The sequence below is a fragment of the Pteropus medius genome, unplaced genomic scaffold, assembly GCF_902729225.1.
Source record: "Pteropus medius unplaced genomic scaffold, Ma_sr-lr_union100, whole genome shotgun sequence".
Classification (NCBI taxonomy): domain Eukaryota; kingdom Metazoa; phylum Chordata; class Mammalia; order Chiroptera; family Pteropodidae; genus Pteropus; species Pteropus medius.
The window spans coordinates 1,552,887-1,579,511 of record NW_024342473.1 but is presented as its reverse complement, the minus strand read 5'-3'; the positions used below and the strand labels follow the sequence as shown (position 1 = coordinate 1,579,511).

General features: G+C 37.7%; 1 protein-coding gene across 3 annotated transcripts in view; it reads left to right on the top strand.

Moving 5' to 3' along the window:
* The first annotated feature begins 15,520 nt into the window (after positions 1 to 15,520).
* TNIK (TRAF2 and NCK interacting kinase) overlaps positions 15,521 to 26,625 on the top strand; it is a 348,429-nt gene continuing 337,324 nt past the window's right edge. For 2 of the 3 annotated variants that reach the window (XM_039865029.1, XM_039865028.1), the window contains exon 1: positions 15,522 to 15,965. In XM_039865029.1, coding sequence (XP_039720963.1) covers positions 15,909 to 15,965 — 57 coding nt within the window. In that variant the 5' untranslated portion in view covers positions 15,522 to 15,908. Of the gene's footprint in view, positions 15,966 to 26,625 lie in introns of all 3 variants that reach the window. The other variant, XM_039865032.1, reaches the window with a different exon arrangement.

Genomic DNA, 26,625 nt, shown 5'->3' with positions numbered 1-26,625 from the left:
GTATTACTTCAGATGTATTATTTAACCCTTCGAATTCTGTTTCCAGTTTGCAAAATGATAATGATAATATTGTAGAATTCCTTGCAACCTTAACCTTAACCCCATCTTTGTCTCCCTAAGTGATTTGCTGAAAGTATTGAAAAAGTAACTTGGAGAATCTAGGTCTTCTGCCACCAAATCTATGGCTTTTTCTACTCTATCATGTGACTATCAATTGTATTCTCAATCGAGTCCAGAGGCTGTGACAGTGGCACAATGTCTTCTCCTTAAGAAACAAAGTAATGTGCATGTCGTGTTGATAGTGGCCTCCTTATGTAGTGAGAGCAGTCGAGTGACAGATTTGGAGGGAACAGTTAAAACGCGTCTTCTTAACCCAGGTCTGAGACCCCTTGGGTGAGCTCCAGAGATCCATAAATCCTCCTGAAATAATGGGTAAAATATTTAGATGTGTACAGATGTACATTTTTCTGGGGAGCTGGTCCACAGCTTCGAAATTATCAAAAGTGTCCATAAAGTAAGAAAAGTTGTAGACTAAAGTGTCTATGCCTTGACCGTGGACTTCTACAAAGAAGGCCAGAGGTTGTTATCAGCTTTTTCAATCTGTTCATCAGAGGCCTGTGACTCCCAAGTGTTAGTGAGCTTAAGAATCACCTGAATGTCGTAGCCAAATACAAATATAACTGGATATTAGACGATATTAGTTTTAGGGAATGATTGTTTTTTGTTAGGTGCTTTTAAAGAAGACTTTTCGGATAATATAATTGTGAACATTTGTGAATATTTTGTTCCCATAAAATGTTGCTATCATTCAAGAAAAAAGGTCTAGCAGGCCCATTCAAAGACTGACTTTTATTTTATAGAAAAAGAGACTGGTAAAATATTCAATACAGAACATTTTTAAAAAGACTAGAGTTCACTGGGCCCTTAACTGGCAGCCAGCTAGGTAGGTCAGTACTAGTTTTCAGAACAAGCCTGAATCTCATTAAAATTTATCAGAAAAGTACATAAAATTTTTTTAATCATGAATGTAAGTATCTTTGAAAAAGGTGGTTATAAATATTACATTATACAAAAATGTTCTGTCTCTGAAATGATTTAGGATTTTTTTTTTTAATGTGATAGCGGCATTGTCCTTCTGTACCCCACTTTTTTTTAAACTAAGATTTTGATAAATATTTGTTGAAAACAACAGATGTTTGTTCCCAAAAGTTTACTCTGAATTTAAAACTAGAATGTAAAAATCATAAGAGGTTGGAATTACGTCTTTTATTTATTTATTAATTTCTATTTTATTTATTTTTTCCAGCTTCATTGAGCTATAATTGACATATAACATCATGTAGGTTTAAAGTATACAATGCAATGATATGATACATGTATATATTGTGAAGTGACTTCCACTATAGGTTAGTTAAAGCCTGCATCACCTCACATAATTACTATTTTTGTGTGTGTGTGTGTGGTGAGAATATTTAAGATTTACTCTCTTAGCCACTTTTAAGTATACAATACAGTATTGTTAACTATAGTCACCATGTTATACCTTAGATATAACTGGAAGTTTGTACCCTTTAACCAACATCTCCTCATTTTCACACTCCCCAGCCCCTGGCAACTACCATTCTACTTCTGCCACCAAATTTATGGCTTTTCCTACTCTATCATGTGACTATCGATTGTATTCTCAATCAAGTCCAGAGGCTGTGACAATGGCACGATGTCTTCTAAAGAAACAAAGTAATGTGCATGTCATGTTGATAGTGGCTTCTTTGTGTAGTGAGCAGTTGAGTGACGGATTGGGAAGGAACAGTTAAAGCATATCTTCTTAACCCATATATACCTCACATTTTCTTTAACAGTTCAACTGTAGGTAGACACTTAGGTTGTTTCCATACCTTGGCTATTGTGAATAATGCTGCAATAAACAGAGGAGTACAGATATCTCTTAAAAACCCTGGTTTCATTTAATTAGATTCATTTCTGCTGTTTGTTTGTTTTTCTGTTTTGCTATTGAGTTGTATGAGTTCCTTATACATTTCGGATATTAACCCCTTATCAGATAGATAGTTTGTAAATATTTTCTCTTATTTCAGGGGTTGTCTTTTCATTTGGTTGATCATTTCCTTTCCTGTGCAGCTTTTTAGTTTGACAGTCCTATTTGTTTATTTTTGCTTTTATTGTTTGTGCTAATGGTATCATATTAAAAAATTATCGCCTAGACCAATGTCAAGGAGCTAGTTCTCTGTTTTTTTTTTCTAAGAGTTTTACAGTTTCAAGTCTACATTTAAGTCTTTAATCCACTTTAGGTTATTTTTTGTGAGTAGTATAAGATAAGGGTCCAATTTCATTGTTTTTCAAATGATTGTCCAATTTTCCCAACACCATTTATTAAAAAGGCTATCCTTCCCCATTGAGTATTCTTGGATCTCTTGTCAAATATTAGTTAATGATATATATAAGGTTTGTTTCTAGGCTCTCAATTCTGTTCTTTAGGTTTATGTGTCTGTTTTTATGATAGTACCATACTCTTTTGATTACTAAAACTTTGTAATATAATTTAAAATCAGGCAGTAAGATGCCCCCAGCTTTATTATTCTTTCTCGAAATTGCTTTGGCTACTTGGGGTCTTTTATGGTTCCATATGAATTTTAGAATTTCTTTTTTCTGTGAAAAATGCCGTTGAAATTTTGATAGGGATTGTATTGAATGTATAGGTGGTTTGGGGTACTATGAATATTTTAACAATATTAATTCTTCCAATTCATGAACACAAGATATCTTTCCGTATATTTGTGTCTTCTTCAATTTATTTCATCGAAGTCTTAATACCTTTCAGGGTACAGATTTTTCCTTGGTTACATTTGTTCCTAAGTATTTATTTTTTTTGTTGCTATTATAAATGGGATTGTTTTCTTTCTTTTTCAGATATTTTATTGTTTGTAGATATCAGCATTAGAAACACAACTGATTTTTGTATGTTGATTTTGTATCCTGCCATTGTACTGAATTCATTGACTAGTTCTATTAGTTTTTTTGTTGGAGTCTTTGGGATTTTCTAAAACATTGTATTAACTGCAAACAGAGAACTTCACTTCTTCCTCTCCTATTTAGGTATCTTTTATGGCCTAATTGCTCTGTACTATGGTGAATAGGAGTGGTAAGAGTGAGCATACTTGTCTTATTCCCTATATTAGAGGAAAAGATTTAAATTATTCACTTTCGAATATATTAGCTGTGGGCTTGTCATATTTGGCCTGTATTATGTTGAAGTATGTTTCTTCTATACACAGTCTATTGAGTTTTTATCATAAAAGGATTTTTTTTTGTCAACCATCTTTTCTGCATCTATTGAGGTGATCATATGATTTGTATTCTTCATTTTGTTAATGTTACATATCCTATTTATTGATCTGGGTATGTTGAACCATCCTTGCATCCCAGGGGTAAATCCCACTTGATCATGGCGTGTAATTCTTTTAATGTGCTGCTGAATTTTTGTATTTATATGTACTAAAGATACTGGCCTGTAGTTTTCTTTTCTTGCAGTGTCCTTATCTGGCTTTGGTATCAGGGTAATGCTGGCTTTGTAAAATGAGTTCGAGAGTGTTCCCTACTATTCAATTTTTTAAAAGAGCTTAAGAATAACCGGTGTTAATTCTTCCTTAAATTTTTTGGTATATTTTACCAATGAAACCATCTGGTCCTGGTTGTTTCTTTTTTGGAAAGTTTTGAATTATGGATTCAATCTCTTTACTCATTATTGATCTCTTCAGATTTTCTTCGTGATTCAATCTTGGTAGGTTGCATGTTTCTAGGAATTTATCCATTTCTCCTATGTTATTCAATTTGTTATACTCCTCCCTTTTTAAATAATAACTTAAAAAATTTAGAATAGTTTTAGATTTACTAAAAACTTATAAAGGCAATACAGAGTTCCTATATATCCCATGGCCAGTTTCCCCTGTTTTGAACACCCTAAAATTCTCTGGTATATTTGTCACAACTAAGGAATCTATACTGGCACATTGCTACTAACTAAATGACATATTTTATTGTAATTTTACTAGTTTCTTTCTCATTATTTTATATCAGGGGTACATTTTATCAACATGACTTGTGACTGATGATTTTAGTCTTTATTACGTGGCCAAGGTAGTGTTTTCTGTTTGCTAGGTTTCTCCACTAAAGTTACTCTTGCCTTCTTGCCCAAACTCAAATCTTTTTCCCCTTTTTTTGAGATACATACTAAAATATTTAGAAGTGAAATGACATGATATTAAAGGTTTATTTTTAAATATTTTAATAAAGAAAAAGAAAGCATATGGAGAGGAGATAGATAAAAATAACTATGATGATATGATGATGATTATAGAAGCTGTTGAGGTATATACTATAAGAGAAAAAAATTATGCAACTTCTTGGGACCTCCATCACTGAAAGATTACCAACAAAATCTATAAATGTCTAGAAATTCTGTCCAACCAGCTTTAGGATCCTATTTTTTTTCTTCATAACTGGACTTTGTCCCTTAATTCTTTTCACCCCTCTCAGCTCTTCTGATATATGTGCATTTAACCTAAGTTTTGTTATGTTAAATCGTGGAATTGGATTTTGTCTCTCGTTGATATGGATTGAATGTTTGTGTCCCCCACATCCAAATTTATATGTCGAAATCTTAAACCCCAGTGTGATAGTATTTGAAAGAGGGATCTTTGAGAGGTGATTAGCTCATGAAGGCAGAGCTCTCATGATTGAGATTATTGCCCTTATAAAGAAGACTCCAGAGAACTAGCTTGTCCTTTCTGCCACTTGAGGACACAGTGAGAAGGTGGCCATCTACGAGGAAGCAGGTCCCCAGCAAACACAAAATGTGCCAACACCTTAATCTTAGACTTACCAACCTTTAAAACTGTGAGAAATAAATTTCCGCCAGGCTGTGGTATTTTGTTATAGCAGCCCAAACAGACTAAGATACTTGCACAGCTATAATCAGCTCCTATTGTTCCTTTGGTCTAACCAAATAAAGGCCTTGCCCATCAAAGATGCTCAATAAAAATATCACATGGGAAGGTGTTTGTTTAAAAGGGAAGATTTCTGAGCCCTGCTCCCCCAATATTCTGGAAACATACATGTTAACTAAGCCCTGCCTCCCTTCCACTCCGCTTTTAGTATAAGCACCCTATGAGCTGCTCTTTTAGAAACACTGCCTAGAGTGTAAAGGCAGAGACTATCTTGATAATCCCTGTATTCAATATATGTTTTTGATGAATGGATGTATTAATGAGTGAATGAATTTATGCTTTTTATGAATGAATGAGAAAGGTGGATCTTCAACAGTTTTTATTATCAGTTTTTGACACAGTCATAGCTGTGGGACTCTTGGTTTGTTCTCTCTTTTTTTTTCCTCCTAGATCAGTTATTTCAATTAATTAATTAATTAATTTTTAAATTTATTGGGGTGATATTGGTTACTAAATTTTTATCAAAGTCAGCTAGTCATGCAAAATCATAACAAATATAAAAATGTGAACATTTAGAGGACATTTAGTGAACATTTAGTGAACATTTAGAATTATCTAAAAATTTTTGACTTCAAAGTGGCTAGGTCTGTCCACTTTTATCAGCTTTTACACTACACTGAATTATTGATTAATTTTATAAGCACCACTTTATGGCGGGCATTATGCTAGGCACTAGAGAAACAGAGCTGAACCAGGAAAGTTCCTGTGTTCTACAGCATCATGGTGGAAAAGAAAACCAACAATATAGTATATTAAGTGCTGTAAGAGATAACGCATTTTCCAGTGTAAACGTCACAAGTCACCCTTGTAATTACATTAAAAGAATGTGTTACATCTCTGAGGTTTGGCTTCTGCCTTCTTTGGCCAAGTGATCAAAACAACTCCTCATTTCTCTTTTGTTTGCCTGGATTCTCTGGCTTAAAGAACCCTCTCAGACAAGCTTCTTGCTCCACTTTTGGTACTTCCTCCTGGACCAGAGTCAGTATCAAGCACAGCAAACCCATTTGTTTATCTTGGAGCTTTCAGGCTGCCTACACATTAAAGGAAACATGATCACTTGTACGCTTTACAGTTTCCTTAAGATAAAAAGCACAACAGAAATGGATAGTATCTGGGCACTATATGGTATAGTAGAAGGAAGAGTGGATCAAGAATTTTGGGGAAGTAATAGCAATAAATACAGCCTTGCCTTTTTTTTTCAGTACAAATCCTTGAGCTCTTTCCTGTGCTAACTCTGTGATACGAAGCAAGTCACATAGTATCTCTGGACCTTGGTTTTCTTACCTGTAAAATGAAAGGATTGGACTTGGTTATCTCTAAGTTTCCTTTCAGCTTTAAAAATTTAGTAAAAACTTTATCTACTCTATGACTTCATGTAAAGATACAACTGGGCTACTTTGCCTCTCTCCTAGTTCTGAGCTAAACTGTGGGGTTATGCCATTCGAATATATGCACATGAAATGAAAAACTGAAAATTATTTCACGTACGGTGGGGTAGGGGGAGCTTAGAATCTAAAATTAAAGAACACACAGTTCCATAGAAAGTTATGTAAAAAAAGTAGAAACTAATTGAGATAGCCAGCAGGAAGCAAAGTATCACAGACTTTTGACATTGTCTGGACAGGCCTTGGTGGTCAAAATAGATGTCCTTTCATCATTTCTATTACAGTGTGTTTGGTCATTGACCAGACATGTATGGGATGCTTACTGTTGCAAGACACTAGGTTAGGTCCTAAAAATATTGAGAAAAAAGCAAGCTGAAACTTTGTTATTTGTCTAGAATATAATTAAGCTTAAAACTGCTTTAGGATTTGAGAAGATCAAACGACTTCCAAAAAAATATAAATAATTAAACTTTTATAATAAATACTGAAGGATTACAACTGCATATTAAAATTTCTATACATATTTGTTGTTAGGAATTTCTCAAAGAATGAAAACAGAAAAAGCTGTTTTGAAAGGGCTTGCCAAATTTTTAGTAAAAATAGCTTTCTGTATCTGAGGAAAGTGTAATAAAGAGTTGTGTTTGTTTTGGGCTTAAATGACGCTAGATAATTAGTAAAATTGCTCTAAATCCATTTAGTACAAAGAAGATGTAATCACTTGGCATTATAATTCCAAAGGTAACTAAGTTAAAAAAATCTATGTATATCTAAAACAAGAAATGAGAACTATAAAACAACTATCATATTTTTATTTTTCTATTTTGGTATTTGATCTCAGGCAGTTCGACTCCAGGGACCATGGTTTTCATCTCAGATCATACTGTATGGAATACAGTATATTGAATTTCAGGATCCTAAATACTCTGAGGTCCAGCATGGAAAGGGGAGGAAGAAAGGTAAGAGGGAAACTAAATTGGAAGAGAATGCTACCAATGGACAGAAATGAGGTCTCTTTGAGGCTGAAAAAAATAGTGGTAATGTTAGCAAAGGCTACAAGGAAGCTAGGATAGAATATGTAATTGGACAATGGGAAATCTGAGTTTTATTTTCTAAGGCAGAAATGTTGAAGATGATAATAAATTTCTTGTTAGATCCCTGGGAGTAAGTTTACGTGCAGTAAGAGACAAAAGTCATTCTAGTGAAGAAGGTCCAAGAATTGTGAATTACATATTTAAATAAATCTGAGTGAATATTGAACTCTCTTAGTAATGTCGTCTGAGAATGTGATATCTATGATTGCAGCCTTTTGGAAAGTATCAAACTTTACCTGTGGCCTCCTCAAATTTGTCAATTTCCTATGGCAGGTTTGAAAAGCTTGTGTATTCTTAGTTTACTACGGCTGTTTTGCTTTGCTCTTACACAGTGAGAGCTTCGTCTTTTAATAAGGGAATTTACATATTTACGCTTATTCTGATATGTTTTTGCGTATGCCTGCTACAATATTCTTTGGTTGCAAGCAATAACATAGTCAACTCTGGTTAACATGAACGAAAGGACAGAGAATTGATAGTAAGGCTAGAAGAATGTGGTAGGTTTTAGTTTCCAAAAATACTGCAACAATATCTTCCATCCCTGATGCTCTTCTTCAATATGACTTAGATATTCCTCCTATTGAAAGGTGGGATATATGTATCTTTCTCTTGAATCTGGATAGATTTGTGACAGTGGCGGAAGTAAAGTCACACAACTTCTGAGACTAGGTCAGCTTCTGTCTGGTTCTCACAAGATGCTTGTTCTTGGAACACAGCCACCATGCCATGAAGAGACCATTCTGAAGAAGAACCAAAGTTCCCAGACATCGGCTTTGACTGATTACTCAATAGATAGCCCAGGACCAAACTTGCTTGGCGTGTGAGTGAGTCATTTTAGAAGTGGGTCCTCCAGCCCTAGCTAATGCTATGTGGCACAAATGAGCCTTCCTTAGCAAGCCCTGCCCAAATTACAGATTTGTGAGCTAAAGAAATGTTTTACTCACTGAGTTTTCAGGTGGTTTGTTATACAACAACTATCATAGGGAACCAAGTTTGGAAATAAACAGGAAACAAGGCGGCTTCTGAGAAACAGGAAGGAGGAATAAACTTTAATAAATACCTTATGGACAGGGTACAACAAGAACTGCTAATCATCTTCAGTCTCGTTTCCATTTTTCTTAAATTCTAGGTTTCTGTGAAAGGGCCTTCTACTGTTCTGATTTCAGGTATCTACTCACCTTTTGGCTACCAATGAGCAGAAAACCTGAGTAACAGCCCCAATAATCTACACCCAAAGACAAAGAGACAATTATTCAAAAGGAAATATGAAACAAGAGGTCTTACTAGTTTTCTATCACTGCTGTGACAAATGCTCACAAACTTAGTGGCTTTAAACAACATTGATTTGTTATCTTATAGTTTGGAGGTCAGAAGTCGAAAGGGATCTCACTGGGCTAAAATCAAGATGTCAGCAGAGCTGCATTTTTTTCTGAAGGCTCTAGGGAAGAATCTGTTTCCTTCATTCTAGCTTCTAGAGGCTGCCTGTATTCTTTTGTTTATGGCCTTCTTCTTTCATTTTCAAACCAGCAATGTTGCATTTCTCTGTGGCTTTCTTCTATTTTACCTCTTTCTCTAATTTTGGCTCTCCTTCTGCCTCCCTCTTTCACTTTTAAGAACCCTGTGATTACATCATACTCACTCTGCTAATCTAGGATAATCTCCCCATCTCGAATTCCTTAGTCACATGTGCAAAGTCCCTCTTGCTATGTAAGGTAGTATATTCACAGGTTCCTGAGATTGTAACATGGACATCTTTGTGGGGAGGCAGGGAGTATTACTCTACCTACCACAGTATAGAAAAGTAGAATGGATTCTGAGTGGGCCCCACTACTCCAAAAACATGTCTTGTACACTGCACATACTGGTTTATATTTTATATTTTTTCTTATCTTCATTTTATTGAATTTACCAACTTATTCCTGTTCCATTTTTTTCAATCAAGTAGTTTTTAACTTAAATGTCCAATTTATATTTGCATATATGGTGACCCTTATATTTATGATGCATAATTGACTTACATTTTTCTGTACGTGTTTAGAGAAAGTATCTATATACATCTCAAAATAAGACAAGTCTTAATATGTCCCAACTAAAGGTAGCTTAAACAAAATGAGAAAAACTTATGTCATATACAAGGAAGTTCAGAGATAGGTTGTTCCTGGATTAATTTAGTGTCTTGATGATGTCATTAAGGATCCAAGTGCTTTTCATCCTTTGCTTTCTTTCTCATGCTCATCTTGACTTTGTGGGAAGGTGGCTGCTATAGCTCCAGCTCTTATGTCTACACATGACCCTGTCTGAAGACAGTTCATTAGTTATCTACCGCTGTATAACAAATCAATGGGCTTATAACAATGAGACTTATTATCTATCCTGGTTTCTTTGGGGCAGGGATTTAGGAGTAGCTTGGTTGGGTGGTTCTAGCTCAGGATCTGTCATGAAGTTGCAGTTAGAGTAGGGACTGCAATCATTTGAATAAATGACTGGCCTGGAGGACTGATGTCAAGGCAGCTCACTCACATGGCTGGCAAGATGTATGAATGTCCATAGGACATGGTGGCTGGCCTTCCCCTAGAGAGGTGGTTTTCAACTAGAGGGGATTTTGCTCTCCAGGGGACATTTGGCAATGTCTGGAGACATTTTTGGTTGTTACAAATGGGAAGGTATTATTGGCATTTAGTGAGTAGGGACCAGGGATGCTGCTAAATATCCTACACTGCCCAGGACAGTCCCCTAAAACATGAGTTTTCATGCCTAGCATGCCTGCAGTGCTGAGGCTGAGAAACCCTGCTTACAGCAAATGAACCAAGAGAACAAGGTAAAAGCTGAAATGCATTTTATCACCTAGTTTCAGAAGTTGTCTGTATTCTGCGTTAGAGGGATCTACACAAAGGTGTAAATACCAGGAGGAGAGGCTCATTGGAAGCCATCTTGGAGGATGGCTACCACAGGCAGGTAGTTCCACCTGACCCTCTTTTATTTGCTTCCTTTTCTTTTCTTTTTCAGTTTTCAAAGTAGAAAACTATTCTTATACCCCGCACCAGATTTCTGTTCACTTTTCTTTAGTCAGCGTTGCGTGATATGCCTATGTATAAACCAATCATTAGGAGAGAAAATTGAATTACTATGATGAATTTAGACTGATTAACATTCACCTTCCCTCTGGGGCTAGGAGAGCCCATATCCTTTAAATAACTAGAGAATAAGTTCTCAAATCCAGAATTTTGCCAGTAAGTAAGAAAAAGAATGACTGTGAGTGATTAATGAGTGAACTGCCTTTGCTTACAATTATCTTTTGTATCTCATGTTTTCTTTTTGATTTATTTTTCTCTTTGGTGGAATACATTTTCTAATAATAATTTAAGAAATGACTAACCATTTGAATCCTTATGTGTCTGAAAATATGTCATTATTTTGTACCTTCTCTTAAACATTAGTTTAGTTGGGTAAATAATTCTAAGTGAAAAACAATTTCCTTAGATTACTTTGGTTCATTATCTACTAGTATCCATTGTTGCTGAGAAGTAGGTGATCTGGTTAAAATTTCCTTTTGATCCTTGATGCTCTGAAATCCCATCATGATGTATTCAAGCATGGTATTTTTTACTTATGTAATGAATAGGCGCTTTCAGCTTGGAGATATTGGAGCATTTTCTAGCATTTCTTTGAGTATTTTTTTTCTATCCATTTTCTAGGTCTCCTATTAGATGAACTTTGGAACTTCTAGATTTATTCTTCATGTTACTTAAATTTTTGCCATTGCTATATCCTTTCTCCTACAATCTGGAAGAAAACTTGGCCCAATCTTCTAATTTATTAATTTACTCTTCAGTTCAGCTTGAGTCCAGTATAGTATGGTGATTAAGAACCTGAGTTCAGATCCTGGTTCAGCCATTTATTACTGCATTGCCTTGAGTAAATTAATTAACCTATTTTTCAGTTAACTCATCTGTAAAATGAATGTGCTAATAATTTGCCTATTTTATGAGTATAGATGTTAATTATGTTAATACATTAATGCTTAGGAGAGTCTACAGCATATTATTACCTATTATTGTTCAATCTATTCATTTAAAAAATTCAATAAATATATTCTTAATCAGTCTTCTAACTGGTTTGTTTTCATAATAGCCTGGTTATTTTATGAATGTAAGGTCCTATATTATCCCTCTGAGAATAAAAATATATATTATAAAACTTCTTTTTGCTCTATTAAACATAACTTTGGGTATTTAATTTGTTTGTTGATTGAAGTTACTGCCTCTCTTTTATAGTAATAGATTTCTGCAAATGATTGGTGATTCTGGGTTGTCTACTCATCTTAGTGTTTGGAAATCTTATTTGCCTATCTGTGGTACAGATTCTAATTGATTGCTTGTTTTGCTGAATGTGGTAGGAGGTGGGGTAGGGCAGGACATGGTGCAATGCAGAGGAGATGAACATAGTTTACTTTCTGAATGTCTATGTGTGGGGGCCTATTTCTCCTGGCGATTGGTGAGCAGTTCCACGGTGTGGTATTCTGTCTTCTTAGCCCAAGCACCCATACTCGCAGCAGGCGTCAGGGCTGGACGTGTCTATTTGCCGATTCTCATTATCTTGTATAATTTTCTTCGTGTCACTTATCACCATCTAAAATAATCTTAATTATTGATTATTTATTTCAAGTTTATTATTTGCCTTTGTGGAGGCAAATCTCCAAGGCCTAGCACTGTGTCTTGCACACAGTAATCTATATATTTGAATGAATGAAAGAATTAATGCCATTCTTTAGTCACTCTTCATGGTGAAAGTGCTTGCTCCTTGTAGCCATTGCCTCTGAGTCTGAAACTGCCCCAACTTTCACTCTGGTCCCACCCCATTCACTTTTGGTTTGTGGCTCTATTGGCAACCTAATCTTGCCTGCTTTATGTAATCTAGGAAGTCCTCTGAATCGCTGGACCATCGATACTGTCTTTTTTGTCTCCTAGAACTCTAATGAATTTTAAAAAATATACTTTCTGTTACATTTAGAGATTTGTGGTGACAAAGGATGTATAGAGTGTGCTTTTAGAAGCTCCACAAGCAGTGTTACTGATTTCACAATGTTTTAGTTGAAACATGGATTTGACAATAAATATCATTGAACCTAATATAAAGAACATAACACCCTTTGGAACTCTTTTTTTATAAATATTTTTAAAATATAAAAGTAATTCAAATATACAAAAAGATACAGAAAACTATATAATTTATAGGCATTAGTGTAACAATCCAGATTTAGCAGTTCCAAACATTTATCAATATTTGCTTGAGATCTTTTGAAAAAAAATTAGACATCATTGTTGGAAACTCCTTTGTGCTTTCTTGTTCTATTTTTCTTCTTCCTTTCTCACTATCCTGAAATTGATCTGTACCCTTCCTGCCTGTGTCCATGCTTTTTATAGTTAACTACATATTTAGACAGATATAAACAGAATATTGTATTGTTCTTCAGGCTTTCGAACTGTACATAGGTGATATTAATTTCTTCATTCCTTCAGATTACACCCAGAAGAAAATGTGACTTTTTAAATTAAGTATTGAATGCCTTCTGGCATTTATTAATCTCTCTTTTAACAAACTAAGAGTAGGCTTCAGGACTGAATCCTGAGGCAGGCCATGATAGCTATCAAAAATTTAACAATATTGTTTTATTTTCCATTGTATTTATTTTAATGGTTTCTTTATTTTTTTTAGCAAATGTTTCTAGCTTTCCATTTACATTAGTGATTTATGTTTTCTTTCCAATTAAATTTAAGAAAAAAGAGGGCTGATTTAAAGAAAAAATATTAAATAAATAATGACAGTACAGGAGGTACACAGACATGGCAAAAAATTAGGAGTTTGTACTGAAATAGCTGAAATAGGATACACATTTGACTTGAAGGATAAAATTCAAGTGTCTTAAGGGGGCATGCAAAGCTCTATCTGATGTGACCTCTGCTTTCCTCCCCAGTCCAATTACCACTATTACTTTACCACTAGCACAAATTGCTTGGAGTTTCCTCCTTATCTTACCAGCTGGAAGTGTCTTGGCTGTTGTAACTTCTCCTTTTATGGTCTTTCCTGCAGCCAGCACCCCTGCTTCCACCTGACTCTCATCATCCTCCTGGCTTCTAGGAAGCCCTCCCTCATTTAGTGCCCATCACTGTACTGAATATATAGTTTTCTTATCTAATTCTAAATCCAAGGGTAGAATTTAGCACTAGTATTCAGACATCCTCATGGCCTGAAACAGCATACTAACGCTGAAAGAAATGATCCATTTATTATGTTTCAAATAAAATCTGGGGTATAAAATGAAGGTTCTCTATGAAAAAAAAATGTTTATCCCATTTTAAATATGTTTAGAGTTTTAGAAATAGTTCTGTTTATAGATCTCAATACCTGATCTTAAATTATTTTTTTCAACATTGAGACAATACATTAACTTGTCATCTAGATGAAGGGTAAAAAAGGCATATAGAAACGAAAATAAGGATGATGATAGGAAATGATAGTTTTTTAAATGTCATTTAGACATTACTTGGTGGCTTACTGAACGTTACTTACTACCTCGAGCTGGATGATTTTATTAAAAAATAAAGAGATCGAATCAAGCGTTTTTAAATATAACACATTTAAACGTTTGACATTTTAATGGCAAAGGCTCCTAAACAACTCCTGTGGCCATTGAGAGGCTGGAACAATTTTCAAGTTCCATGATCCACAGTGCATATAAAAATACAATAATATTAACAAAAACAGCACATCGCACACCGTATGCTGTTTTTTTTTTTTTTTTTAAGTCTTCTAACGTCTGCAATCATAATGAACTGCATTGGCTTTCATTCATTCATTCAAAAGCCTTATTCTGAAACTAATACTCACTCTACGCGATTAAAAAACCTTCAGTACATTTGGCCAGATGTAAATTCTCATCTTAACAGAGGTACAGCTAATGCTTTCAAAGCTACTGCTATATTTGGCAAAAAGTTCGATTTTAGCGTTTCTTCCTATGTATTTCGCGTGGACAAGGCTGGAGAGGAAGAGCTATGCGGAGACTGGGCTTGGAAGTGACTTCACACTCGATTAGAGAATGTTACATTTACCACTGTAAACATTCAGTCTTTAAATGAGAAAGCGTGCAGAGTGGAATCACTCTCTGGTCGTCCACCTCCTATGTTACATCCTATCCGCCAGCCAAACTTTCTTCATCAGCCGCGGAAACGCTGCCAGAAAGGGAAATGTAGGGTCCTGAGGCGGTGTGTACTGCCTTACCCAGTGTTGCCTTTGGCGTTACCCAAAGCATTCAAGTTATTGCACTCAGAGAACAAGCTTCTGGTTTCAATTCGGTCGTTTCCGTGGAGAATTGCGGCACTGGCAGGTCCTGGGTGTGGCGATGCCAAGAAGGATTCCCAGCTTTCCCGCTTCTGGCAAACCTACCTAGCTCCGAAGCGGCAAGTGACCAGCCGACCCGGATCCCAGACACGACCCAGCGGCGGGGACACATTGCCGAGGCGCTGCGCTGGGCGCACTGTGCAAGTGCGCTTCTCCCCCATTCGTTCCGTGGCTGGAGGCGGATCCGTTCCCTGCACACAAGTCCTTATATGCACCGGTTGCTCCAGTCCACGTTACTCCAGCCCCACAAATAATTAATGCGGGAGGGAAGGCGTCGCTTTTTTTCCCCGGATATTTTTTCACGCTAGAGCATTTGAATCCTACCGAGAAACTCTGAGATGCGATTGAAAGGCCATATTGTTGCAGTGCACGAATTGGATACACAAATAGCCCCTTTGCCCGCACGATAAGCACAGCAGGGTTCAGAAACTGCTCTTCAGAGCTAGCCTGAATAGCCCGCAAAAGCATGGGCAGAAAGGGTGCCCGCCCCTCCCCCATCCACGCTAGTGCAGAGGGAACCGGTCAGGAAGCTCGGCCTCTCCCCAGTCGGAGACCACGCCTCCTTTGCCTTTCCCCCCACCCCCCTTACTCCTCCCAGGAAGCGGTGATAGACAGTTCTGTTTGGTTCTCCACCCCACCCCCCAGCTGAGTGGAGGAGTTGATGTGTCTCATAACAGCCAATGCAGCCGCCATCCACGCACAAGCAAAGCAGCATGTCCCATTTAAATACACCCACGCAGCCCCAGCGCCCTTAGCTGATCAGGGCGCGCAGCCCACACGCACCGCGACTCCCGGCTTGGGGATCCGCGCAGGTTGGGCTCCGGGACCCGGCGGACCCAGGCGAGGAGGATCGGGATCCGGCTCCGTGGAGCCAGGGTGGGCGGGGGAGGCTGGGCCCGGGAGCCTCTGGCGCGACACCCGCATGAGGACGCGAGTGAAATAGACCAAGGTGGAATTTGCAAGGGAGAAGCTTCGGAGTGGTTTTGGTCCATTTCTCCGGCATAGAAGTAGACATGGCGAGCGACTCCCCTGCTCGCAGCCTGGATGAAATCGATCTCTCGGCTCTGAGGGTGAGTAGAACATGTTTTCTAATTTCTTTCCCATGGTTTGGGTCAGGGTGAATGGGCTTGGTGCGTGGACTGGGGCTGGTGGGCAGAGGCGGGAGAATGCGACACGTAGGGAATCTGGGTTCCTGTTTGGTTTTGGGGGGCTGCTGAGGCGCTCTCGGCTGAGTCCCCCGGGCAGAGGCTGTGAGGTACGTGTTCTCCTTTGGTTGTGGCCGAGAATCCCCCGAGAGCGCGTGGAGCTTATGCCAGTTTCATCTTAGACCTGTGTAAGCGCATTAAAATGAAAAGCTTGTGTGTGCGTGTGTGTGTGTGTGCGCGCGCGCGCGCGGCGCGTGTGTGTGTGTAGGTGTGTGTGTGTACACACACAAGCCCTGGGCAGTCATCTCGTGCCAGGATGCGAGACCTGAGACTCTCTTTCTGTAAAAAGAATAACAGTATGAATAAAGGTACCTGGCCCCACACGTTTTCCAGCCACCTGCAAGATGACATACATTGTGAGCCTGGCGGTCTCCACGGAGCCGAACCTGCTTCTTCACAGGGGCAACAATTGCTATGCTGGCCTTATAGATGGCAAGGGTCTACCCTTCCCCCTTTTCTGCCTTTCTGCGACCCGACTACCTCTCAGCGCTCTCCAAAAGACCAGTCTGCCACTTGCCTTTATTTGTGGTTTTAACTCAGCTCTGCCTGTGCTTTCTGTGACATTTCGGTTTTATGGCTGAACTTAAGCAGGTGAAAGGGATGGGATATGTTCTCTGCTGTTCCCTAATCAGACCGGAACTCCCGGGAGTGTGTGTGTGTGGGGGGGTGCGGGGGGGTGTTTTCCCTGGGTCCGTGGACGGTCTTTTGTAGAGCACCTCCCAACACCCAGACCCACTGGTTTGCGTTTACCTTCACGTGAATTGCCTCAGACGCCGTTTCATTGTATTGACTAAGACATCACTGATATAGAATCCATTTTGCTGTTGTTTTGTGATCAGGAATCCCAGTGCAGCCTCGACGACTCCCCACCCCCAAGCCCCAATCCCAACACACTCCTTCGGAGAAGGAGGCAGAGCTTTCTTGCCATTTTAATTAGATGCTGCCTGCCGGGAAGGGGGTGAGGGGTGGAGGTGGCGACAGCAGCAGGGGTCTGAGGATTGGACGCCAATTTAAAGCTGACTTCTTCCTCTCCAGAACCAAAAAAAAAAAAAAAAACAAACAAAAACCCCAAAACCTGCATATACATGAGGCATGGAGGGGTTGTGAGACGGAATCCATGGTGGCTCTCAACACAGAGACACACAGGGTGGGTGAAGCTTGGAAGTTCACATGCTCTCCTGAGGAATACGTTATTAGATGGATGCTAACTGTTGAGGTTATATACCTGAATTTTTAGTACTTTTCTTGACATTGTCTCCTCCACCGTTATTTTAAAAAGAGCTACCCTTATGGTCAAAGTGTTACTATTTTTTCAAGTCTCATTAATCCTCTCTATCTAACCCCCTCTTTTTAACTCCTCCTCCCCTGCTTCTTAATTGTTGCATCCAAAAGGTGAGATTTCTGCAAGGCAGTCAAGGGGTTGAGAAGGAACAGAGATGCCATTTGTAACTGGCTTTTTTGATAGTTGGGCAGCAAAGACTCATTCATGCATTATTACAGTAAGCTGTCTATATCCCTGGCTGGAAATACCACATCAGAACCCGCTGCCCCCTGGGCAGCTGAGGGTGGGGGTTAGTTAGTAACAGGGTGGGTGCTTCAGCCAAGTCTGTGGCTTCTTGCTTTACAGACTGTGTGTGTGTATGTGTTCATTTGCCCTACTTTCTGCACTGGGGGTTGCTGCCAGCGGTTAATCAGGTGGATAAATGGTCCAGACTTAAGGGTAGGGGAAAGCGGCAAAGGCTGGGGTAGGCGTCTGAACAATGGGCAAGGCGTGTGATTTCCCTTAGCTGGAATCTTGGCATCACTCCTCTAATGGAAAGTGCTCTGATGTGATTTTAAGTTGGGCTTGGTCAGAGGTGTCCCTTGTGGTTTTTCCTGGGGATGGTTTTCTGAGATACTCAGCACAGAGCCTGTAGGCTGTGAGCAACCATGAGAGCTCACCAGCTGGCCTGGAGTGCGATTCACACATGGGAGACTTGTGCTTCTAAGATCTGTATGTTGAAAAGATATCTTTGCAGGATTCACTGAAATTGCTCTTTGTGACTTGGACTTAGTGCTCTGTTTCTGTATTTCTGCCTGCGGGAGGTGTGGAAAGAGGGAGGGCTACAGCTAGCCCAGGAGACTGGGTAACTGCTGACTGGAGGACTTGAATACAGATGTGGAGGCAGTTGGAAAGCTGGGGTCTGCGATCAGTCTCGTGGTGGAAGTGTGTAGGCCGGACGTGGGTCCAAAGACCATGTAGGTAATCTCTACAAACTAGAGGGCAGATCATCTCTCTCTGTCTCCCCCAGTCAGAAGGGGCTCATCTAGACGAGAGGTCTCATTTGTTCCTAAACCCTCAGCCTGCCTGCTGAGAACCTTCTGGGAATGCCTGACCCCTGAATCGCAGCCAAGGTCAGTGGCTTCTAGGAGAATTTGTTGCAGCCTTACCAGTCCCTTGCTGTTTTGTGGCTCTTTAATGTACACAATCAATGTTCTTTTAGTAAATGCCGCGCTCAGTGCATTAAAAGCAGATCTTGTCTGGAGAGGCCTTTATCCTTCTCACTTTGGGGGCTTATTATTCTTGGCCAGTGATCCCAGACTGGACCTGGTCTAAATTTTCCCCAAATAGCAACAATGCATAATTTAAACATGAGCAACCAGTGACAACAGTGATCATTTAAATTATGCAAGATTGGGATGGTTTTAAAAAGTAAGGTAAGACAGGATCTTTGATTAGGAAAGAGATGATCTGAATCCAACTTTATTATTCCTGAATTTAGAGTTCCAGAGATAAACTAAATCTTGGGGGGAGGGGATGATTTCATAGATTTAGAGCTGGAAGAGAATTATAGAACATTTAGCCACTCCTTTCTTTTAATACATGGGAAAGTGAAGCCCAAAGATATGAAGTCTGTTGTCCAAGGTCACACATCACCCCCGTACCCGCTCTTGGGTAGTTTGGGGAGAGAATCTAGGCTTTCTGACTCCTAATTTAATGCTGTTTTCTCTAAGTCACATTGTCTGTGGTGAATCAGAAATCAATAATACATTTTCTGTCTGAGCACAAAAAATGGCAGACAGGAATAATTTCACCGGGGTCATGAAATTTTATTTCTCAAGAACAGAGAAACTGCTTCATGCAGGTAAGCTCATAATACACAAAACCATGGAGCTTTAAGGTACCTTTGGAATTTATCTTGTTCAACCCCCTTCAATTCCTCCTCTGTAACAAATGAATAAATTGTCTAGGACAGATAGTTGTCCTGTGTGGTAACCTCTCTCTATAACCCATCTCCATCTGAACATGTCCCAGGGGTCATCCAGATAGACACATTATTCAGATGTCTCTGCCTGTGAGGTTTATAGAGCTCTATGTATGTTTTGTATAATCTATGTGGATACTTATATATATTATGGATATAAACTATCCATGTAGATATATGAAATATGTGTATACATATAGGCTACAAAAAACAATCTACTCATTCAAACCCAGGGCTTGAGTCACTTTTTCTTTAAGACATCACAGTATTAAAAGAAATTAAAATTGCTACCAGTATGCTTTATTAAATATGAGGTGAGATCAGCCCAGAAAGCTTTTTGGAGATTAGCATATATCTGAATTTGAGCACCTTGGCTGTCCTTAGCTTGGTCCAAAGAGTAAGGCATTCAAGGGCAGGATTGACTGCTGCTGACTTCATACTCTTAAGTTTCTGCCAGGACTCACATTCACTTTTCTATTTGAACAGAATTAGATGACCTCTGCTTGTCTTTCCCCCTACCCCTTTACTCCCTTCTGGGCCTAGCTATTTCTTTCTCCATAGAAATCTAGATTTAAGAATTGACCTCGTCTGGAAGACTTGCAGGTATCCTTCCTACTATACTTTTTATACTTGTGTTATAAGTTGGTGTGTGGCTTTTCTTTCTGTCTGCTCACTAAACTGTGGGCTCCTTTAAGTCAGAGACTCTGTCTCGCTCATCTCTGAGTACATTGTCCCAGTTATTGAATAAATGAATAAATGCACGAATGAGTAAATGGAGTGGACTGAGCACTGTGTTCTATCGCTATATCTTATTAGTTTTGTGGCTTTGGGTAAGTCATTTACTGTTTGCCTTCCTCATACACTGGTTTCAAAAATCAAATAAAGTACTTATAGAAATGCTTTGAAAACCATAAAGCGCTATACAAAAATACTATTCCATGAGTAAATACAATTTTATGGGAAACTTGATTCCACAAATATTTGATCCCAATGATTATACCTAATTGAAAATGATCCTGAAAAAAGATAACAGAAGTTATCTTTTTAGTAGTATCTTTTTTTTTTTTTAATATACCAATATGACCTTTTATTTTTCTCTAATGGCCTGGGTTGACCTTTGCCCTAGTATCAGCATTCATTACATAGGAGGTGAGCTCAGCTCAGAAGCTTTTTGGTGATTAGCATATTTCTAAACCAGTATCAAGTATCAGCATTATTCATTAAAACCTAATTTTTCATAAAAAAAAAAAACCAACAATCTTTTCTCTTCTTTATGAATTAACCATTATTCAACTAAAAACAGATTTATTATGCCTGTGCCTTTTCAAAGTTTGTGTATGGAGGGGTGTGGGTAGAGGGAGTGGATGTCTGAAATGATATACTACTAGTCCAGCATTTAAAAGTTTAAAATCTTATGGTCAGAGGTCTCATTGAGCTTAAAGAAATCTTGAATCATTATTAATCCATTACCCAAGAGCACTTAAATTTGGTCTTAAATGAGAATTTAGTAAAGTTACAGAAATTGATAACAGTATCTTAAAATGAAAATAGCAGTTTTTAAATTAGATACATTTGTTGTATTTTTGAGACATTAAACAGGTGTTTTCTTTGCCATGACATTGCGTCATAATAAAATAGAGTGTATGGTAATTATCAGAACATCAGAGAAAAATGCAGAATCATTTTCAGTATTCATTATTAACTGAAGCAGTCTTAGTACAAAAGCTAGTATAAGTCATGGTTTGTTATTTGCATAATTATCTACTTAGGAGGTCATGGAATATTTTGTTGATGAAAGAAAATATACACTTTTCCTTCATGAAAATATCACATTTCCCCCCTTATCTGTAAGGCTCTTTGAAATCCTGTAATTTTGAGTCTTGCTGGTTGGCCTTTTTTTTTATTCTGTGTCTCTGCCCTGGAATTAATCTTCTGTGCCCTTTTTGTTCTATGCCATTCCTTCTTTTCATTGATAGCAGTTCTGAAGTCCACCCAGCTTTGAGCTACTGTGATTGAATCACGGCTGCCATGCCCAGCTGAGCACAACCCGTCTCTGAGCCTGTGTTTCTGATAGAATTTGGGATAATTTGTGTCTGAAAGATGCTTTTATGTCACATTGGTTCTTCCATTTCTGTGGGAGAAGTAGCTCTCTGAGAACAGGGCCTGAACTAGTTCAGCAGTGTGCTGAGAATTCCAAGAAAATCTGGGTGATATTTTTTGAATGAAATGTTATTCTGCACTTATAAATATAAGGTTCCTAGTGGTGAGAGAGGGAGGACTTAAATAGAAAATGTTGGATGAATTCCGCTTGTAATTTCTTTCATTCTGGTTGGAAGCTTATGTCCCTCTAGAGAAAGATGATTCTCTATCCACTTTGTACATGCCCACGCTGTCTCCAGTTGTCTCAAGGGGGTGCCTTGAAGTTCTCAAAGTACATTTTATTTTATCCCAATCTTAAAAAATCCTTCCTTAATATATATTGTGTGGGTTCTCTTGTCTCCATTGCTCCCCACCACCACTGCAGTTACTGTCCCCTGACAAGATTTGGTTCCTATGTTTCGACATCTATGACTAGTCTCCCTTGTACACTGCAGCCACATTAATCTTCTTAAAACACTCTTCAGCATAGTGTTAAGATCAGCTATAATTCAGCTGGGCCTTCAACCACATGCTGCATTTTTAATGACCATTCCTTCACTCCTGCCCCGGGGAACAACTTCCTTCTCTTCTTAGAGGGGTGCCCTACCTTTATTCTTCTTTTCTGTACCTACCACCCTAACACTAAACATTTAAATTCCACTTTTCCTGCAAAACTGTCCCTGATTTTTCTCAGATAGAAGTTATTCCTCCCACTTGTAAACCTTCTCAGAACTGACCTCACACCTCTTTTAGAACACTTAGAACTTTCTATTTTGAATTATATTCACTGCCAGACAGGAAGCTTCATAAAAGCAATGCATATCTTTGATTTTCTTAGGAATCTCCACCAGGATGACCTCTGGGGCAGATTGTGAATGGGAGCAAAGATCGCCAAATTGTTAAAAATTTAATTAAAAGAAAGCTTTTTCTTGTTCCCATTATAAAAGCAACACATAGTCATCACGGAAAATTCAGAAAATGGAGAATAAGCAAAAAGAATTCATGATTTTCAGTGATAACCACATATATACATTTTGGTATATGGCTTAGTGATTTTTTTTCTATGTGGAGTTGAACAGATAGCTTTTAAAAAATTAAGATCATATCATTATAGATTATCTACAATCTCTTTTTTAAACTTCGTAATCAGTCTTTTTGCATGCTATTAATGTTTTTCTGTGGCATAATTTTTAAAACTCTTTATCAGGGTGAATTTTAAACTTACCTAAAAGTAGAAAGAATTTTAGAATGCTTGTACATCGCTGGTGGGAATATAAAATGGTAGGGCCACTTTGGAACAAGTTGGCAGTTCCTCAAAATGTTAAATATAGAGTTACCATGTGACCCAGCAATTCCACTCCTAGGTATATACCCAAGAGAACTGAAAACAGATAGCCACATAAAAATGTGTATGCAAATGTTTATGATAGCATTATTCATAAAAGCCCCAAAGTGGAAACAGTCCAAATGTCCATCAATTGATGAATGAATAAACAAAATGGAGGATATCCATACAACAGAATATTATTGGCAATAAAAAGAAGTGCTGATACTGCTCTAATATGGATGAACCTTATACTCAGTCAAAGAAGCCAGAAACGAAAGACCACATGTTGTATGAATCCATTTATAGGAAATGTCTGGAATAGGCAATCCTTAGAGACAGAAAATAGATTAGTGGTTGCTGAAGCTGGAGAAGAAGGGGAATGGGAAGCGACTGCCAATGTCCTAAAATTAGTGGTGATGGTTGCTCAACTCTGTGAATATACTAAAAATTACTTGTGTACTTCAAAAAGATGAATTTTATGGAATGTGAATTAAACCTAAATAAAACTGTTATTTAAAAAAGTAGAATAGTATATTGAGCCCCTAACTTAACAATTATTCACTTATGCCCAACCTTATTGTATCTACACCCCTACCCACTTCCTCCCTCATATTATTTTGAAGCCTCATATTATTTCATTTGTAATTATTTCACTATGCATCTCTAAGAGATAAACACTCTTAAAAATACATAACCACAATACTATTATCATGCCTAAAAAATAAGTGTATAATCTGAAATTTCTTTAAATCTTCCATCACTATTCAAATTTCTAATCATGTTTTTAATGACTTCTTAGCATTTTATTAAGAGGATGTATCATAATCTAGTTAACCAATTCCTATTGGTGAAGCTTTGGGTTATTTCCAAGTTTTCAACTCTGTAAATAGTGCTTTGATAAACATCTTTATACACAAATCTTTGTATACATCTGTTTTCTTAGGATAACCTCTTAGAAGTCCAATTTACCATGAAAGTGTAGGAATGATCACTATTGCTCTTGATATTGTCAAATTACCTCCCAATTTCCTGTGAGGTAGGCATATGTCATTTTCAGATGAATACTTGAGACTTAGCAAAATCAATTAATTTACCAAAGGTCATTGAGTTACTAAGCAGCAGAGCTTGCAACTGACCTGCCCCAAAGCCACTGCCCATAGTGACTCACATGGCCATTATTTGACTTACAGACCTTGTCATGACATCAGAATTATCTGATGTATTCTTTTCCTGAGGTTCACAGATTTCCCAGAGGCCTTATGTTTTGGGCACAAGATCTCTTTGATGAGCATAGTGGTGTTTTAAGAGTTATTTACAGAGTGTCTCTTCTTTACGATTTTGTTTTTTCAATAACCAAGGTCAACTTAGAATATGTTAACTGTTTTTTTTCTTACCTAAAACCATAAAATACAAACCATTGGGGGATTAGCAATGATTTTCTTGTATAGTGTGTATGTTTACACTTAATTTGTAATTCTCTTTGGAAAATCATCCAATTAGTGTGTTTAGAAGACATGTGGAATCAGACTCAAAGGTTTCCATTTAAAAAAAATTGGAGCCCACTGAATTTGTGATTATCACAGAAGACAGCAGGATGAGCCAGAGGACATGTTATAGCAGGGGCCATTCTCAAACTTTTATCTGCCAGATAATTATTAAAATCAAAACCTTCAGTTGCATTCTTTTTTTAGATAGATATAGATAATTTAAAATTACTGTGGCGAAAATGGAAGATGGAGCTGGCAGTCAAAAGACTGAAGAGCCCTGTATTTTGGACTACCGTCTTCTTTCCACCTGGTGTGTAAGTAAGATACTATTAACCTCAACATAAGTTTGTGGCTGTCAGTCTTTTGGAGGTCAATTGCCTTGCTTTATTAGATTTTATAATCTAACCCTCCATTTAAAATGCCTATAAATTATTTATGCCTAGGGTAAAAATCCAGAGCTTCACATGGACATACTTTCATCATTTCTACTTCTAGGTATTTTTTTGTTTTAGCTGTCATCAAATTATAGCAGTATGATGGGTGGTAAAGGTTGTAAGCAGTAATTTCAAACTGTATTTAAATCTTAATAATATTTAGCATTTATAGAGCACTTTATATCTTCAAAGTACTTGCAAACATTATCTAATTAAATATTCTCTCTGATTATAATCTGGATATAAATGCATTTAAATCCAAAACAGGGTCACAAGAAAAGTATGCATTTGAAAGTTAATGCCAACTATGCTTTTTTAAAACCTATGCAGTGATGAGAGGGTTAGAATTGGGATTCAGTTGGATTATTTTTCTATATCCTTTGTTCAGCCTCGTGGTGGGTTTAGAATATATATATACACACACATACGTATATGCATATATACCTTATCTGTGCTTCTGCTTGATTTCTGATCATTAAGGACTGAGTGTTGATCATCGTCCTGGTTTTTACAGATAATAAAATATAAACAACATAAATAAGTTTTAAAATGGGTTCCCTCACTGCATTTCGTGCCCTGGCCTTAGATGAAACTTTCATTAGTAAGTGAAATGAGGTGGGGTAGTGCAGAGAAGAATGGCTATGCATTGTGGTTAAGTATTTCTATCTGAGGAAAAAAATAGATTAAACTGCACAGTAGGATACATCATAAAGAAATGCATTGGAGAAATATAATGTCTTTAGTTTGACTGTACTAATGACTTCTTGCTGTTTTGGACATGTGTCTGTGTATTGTCCCCTTGCATGTATGTTTTATGTTAACAATTCTGATAGTGTTTGAATCAAGGACCTGTGTGGATTACCCAGTAGGTAATAGAGGATTCCATCACTGGTAGATTCTCAGTAAATGTTATCCTGTGCCTTGTGATTTTCTAAGAGTTGGTTGAAAGGTTAACTGCCTACAGAGTGGGTCTCAAAGTAAAATCCTCAGATTGGCAGTTTTGTGATCATGGCTTACGTCCTGCCTTTCTGACCTACAGAATCAGAAACTCTGGGGATGGGGCCCAGCAACCTGTGCACTAAGAAGCTCTCTAGGTAATTCTGATGCATTTTAGAGTTTCAGAGCCATTGGCCTAGATGTTTAAAAGACAACTTTCTTTCTTCTTGTTTCTTTCATGCTTCGAATATTATTTTATTCAACAAATACTTATTGAACATCTGCTGTGTGCCTATAATGGTGCTATGCTGAGAATGTAGTAATAAAGATACACGCACTATCCTCACGGATCTTAGTGCCTAATGAATGGGAGAAGCACATGTTAGGGAAATAATCATAAAAATAATTTACTAAATACAAGTTGCTTTGGAAAAACACAGAACACATCCACAGAAATTTGAATGTGCCTAAACAATGTTACAGAGTAGGAAACAATGATTTATATAAGATAACAGCAACTTTTTCATAGGGCATACGGCTTAAAATTGTGGAAGGCACATACTTTTAGGAATATGGGGCTTGTAAATCATACTAATATTACATGTATTTGAATTGCTTGTAAGAAAGGGAGATACCTGAAATGGAAAAGTCCACAACTTTCAATTGATAATCCTGGGCTGTTCTTGACATTGCCATTTTTTTTATTAGCAAGTTTATTCGGGGGACAGAAAAGCCCAACCCATGATCAAGAAGATGCATCCTTCTGGTGTTAATTTCCTGTTTTTCCCTATGGACCTGTAAGGATTTAGTTTAAAGCCCGATTTGCCTAGAAGCTTTCAGCCCTATTTCTGTTTGAAGTCTGAAATCTTTGGATTGTTTATTTTTTGAGACTTGGAAAATAGAATGGACGTTTGGAATCTAGACAGTAGGTTAAAGGATTTCCTTACTGAGAAATCC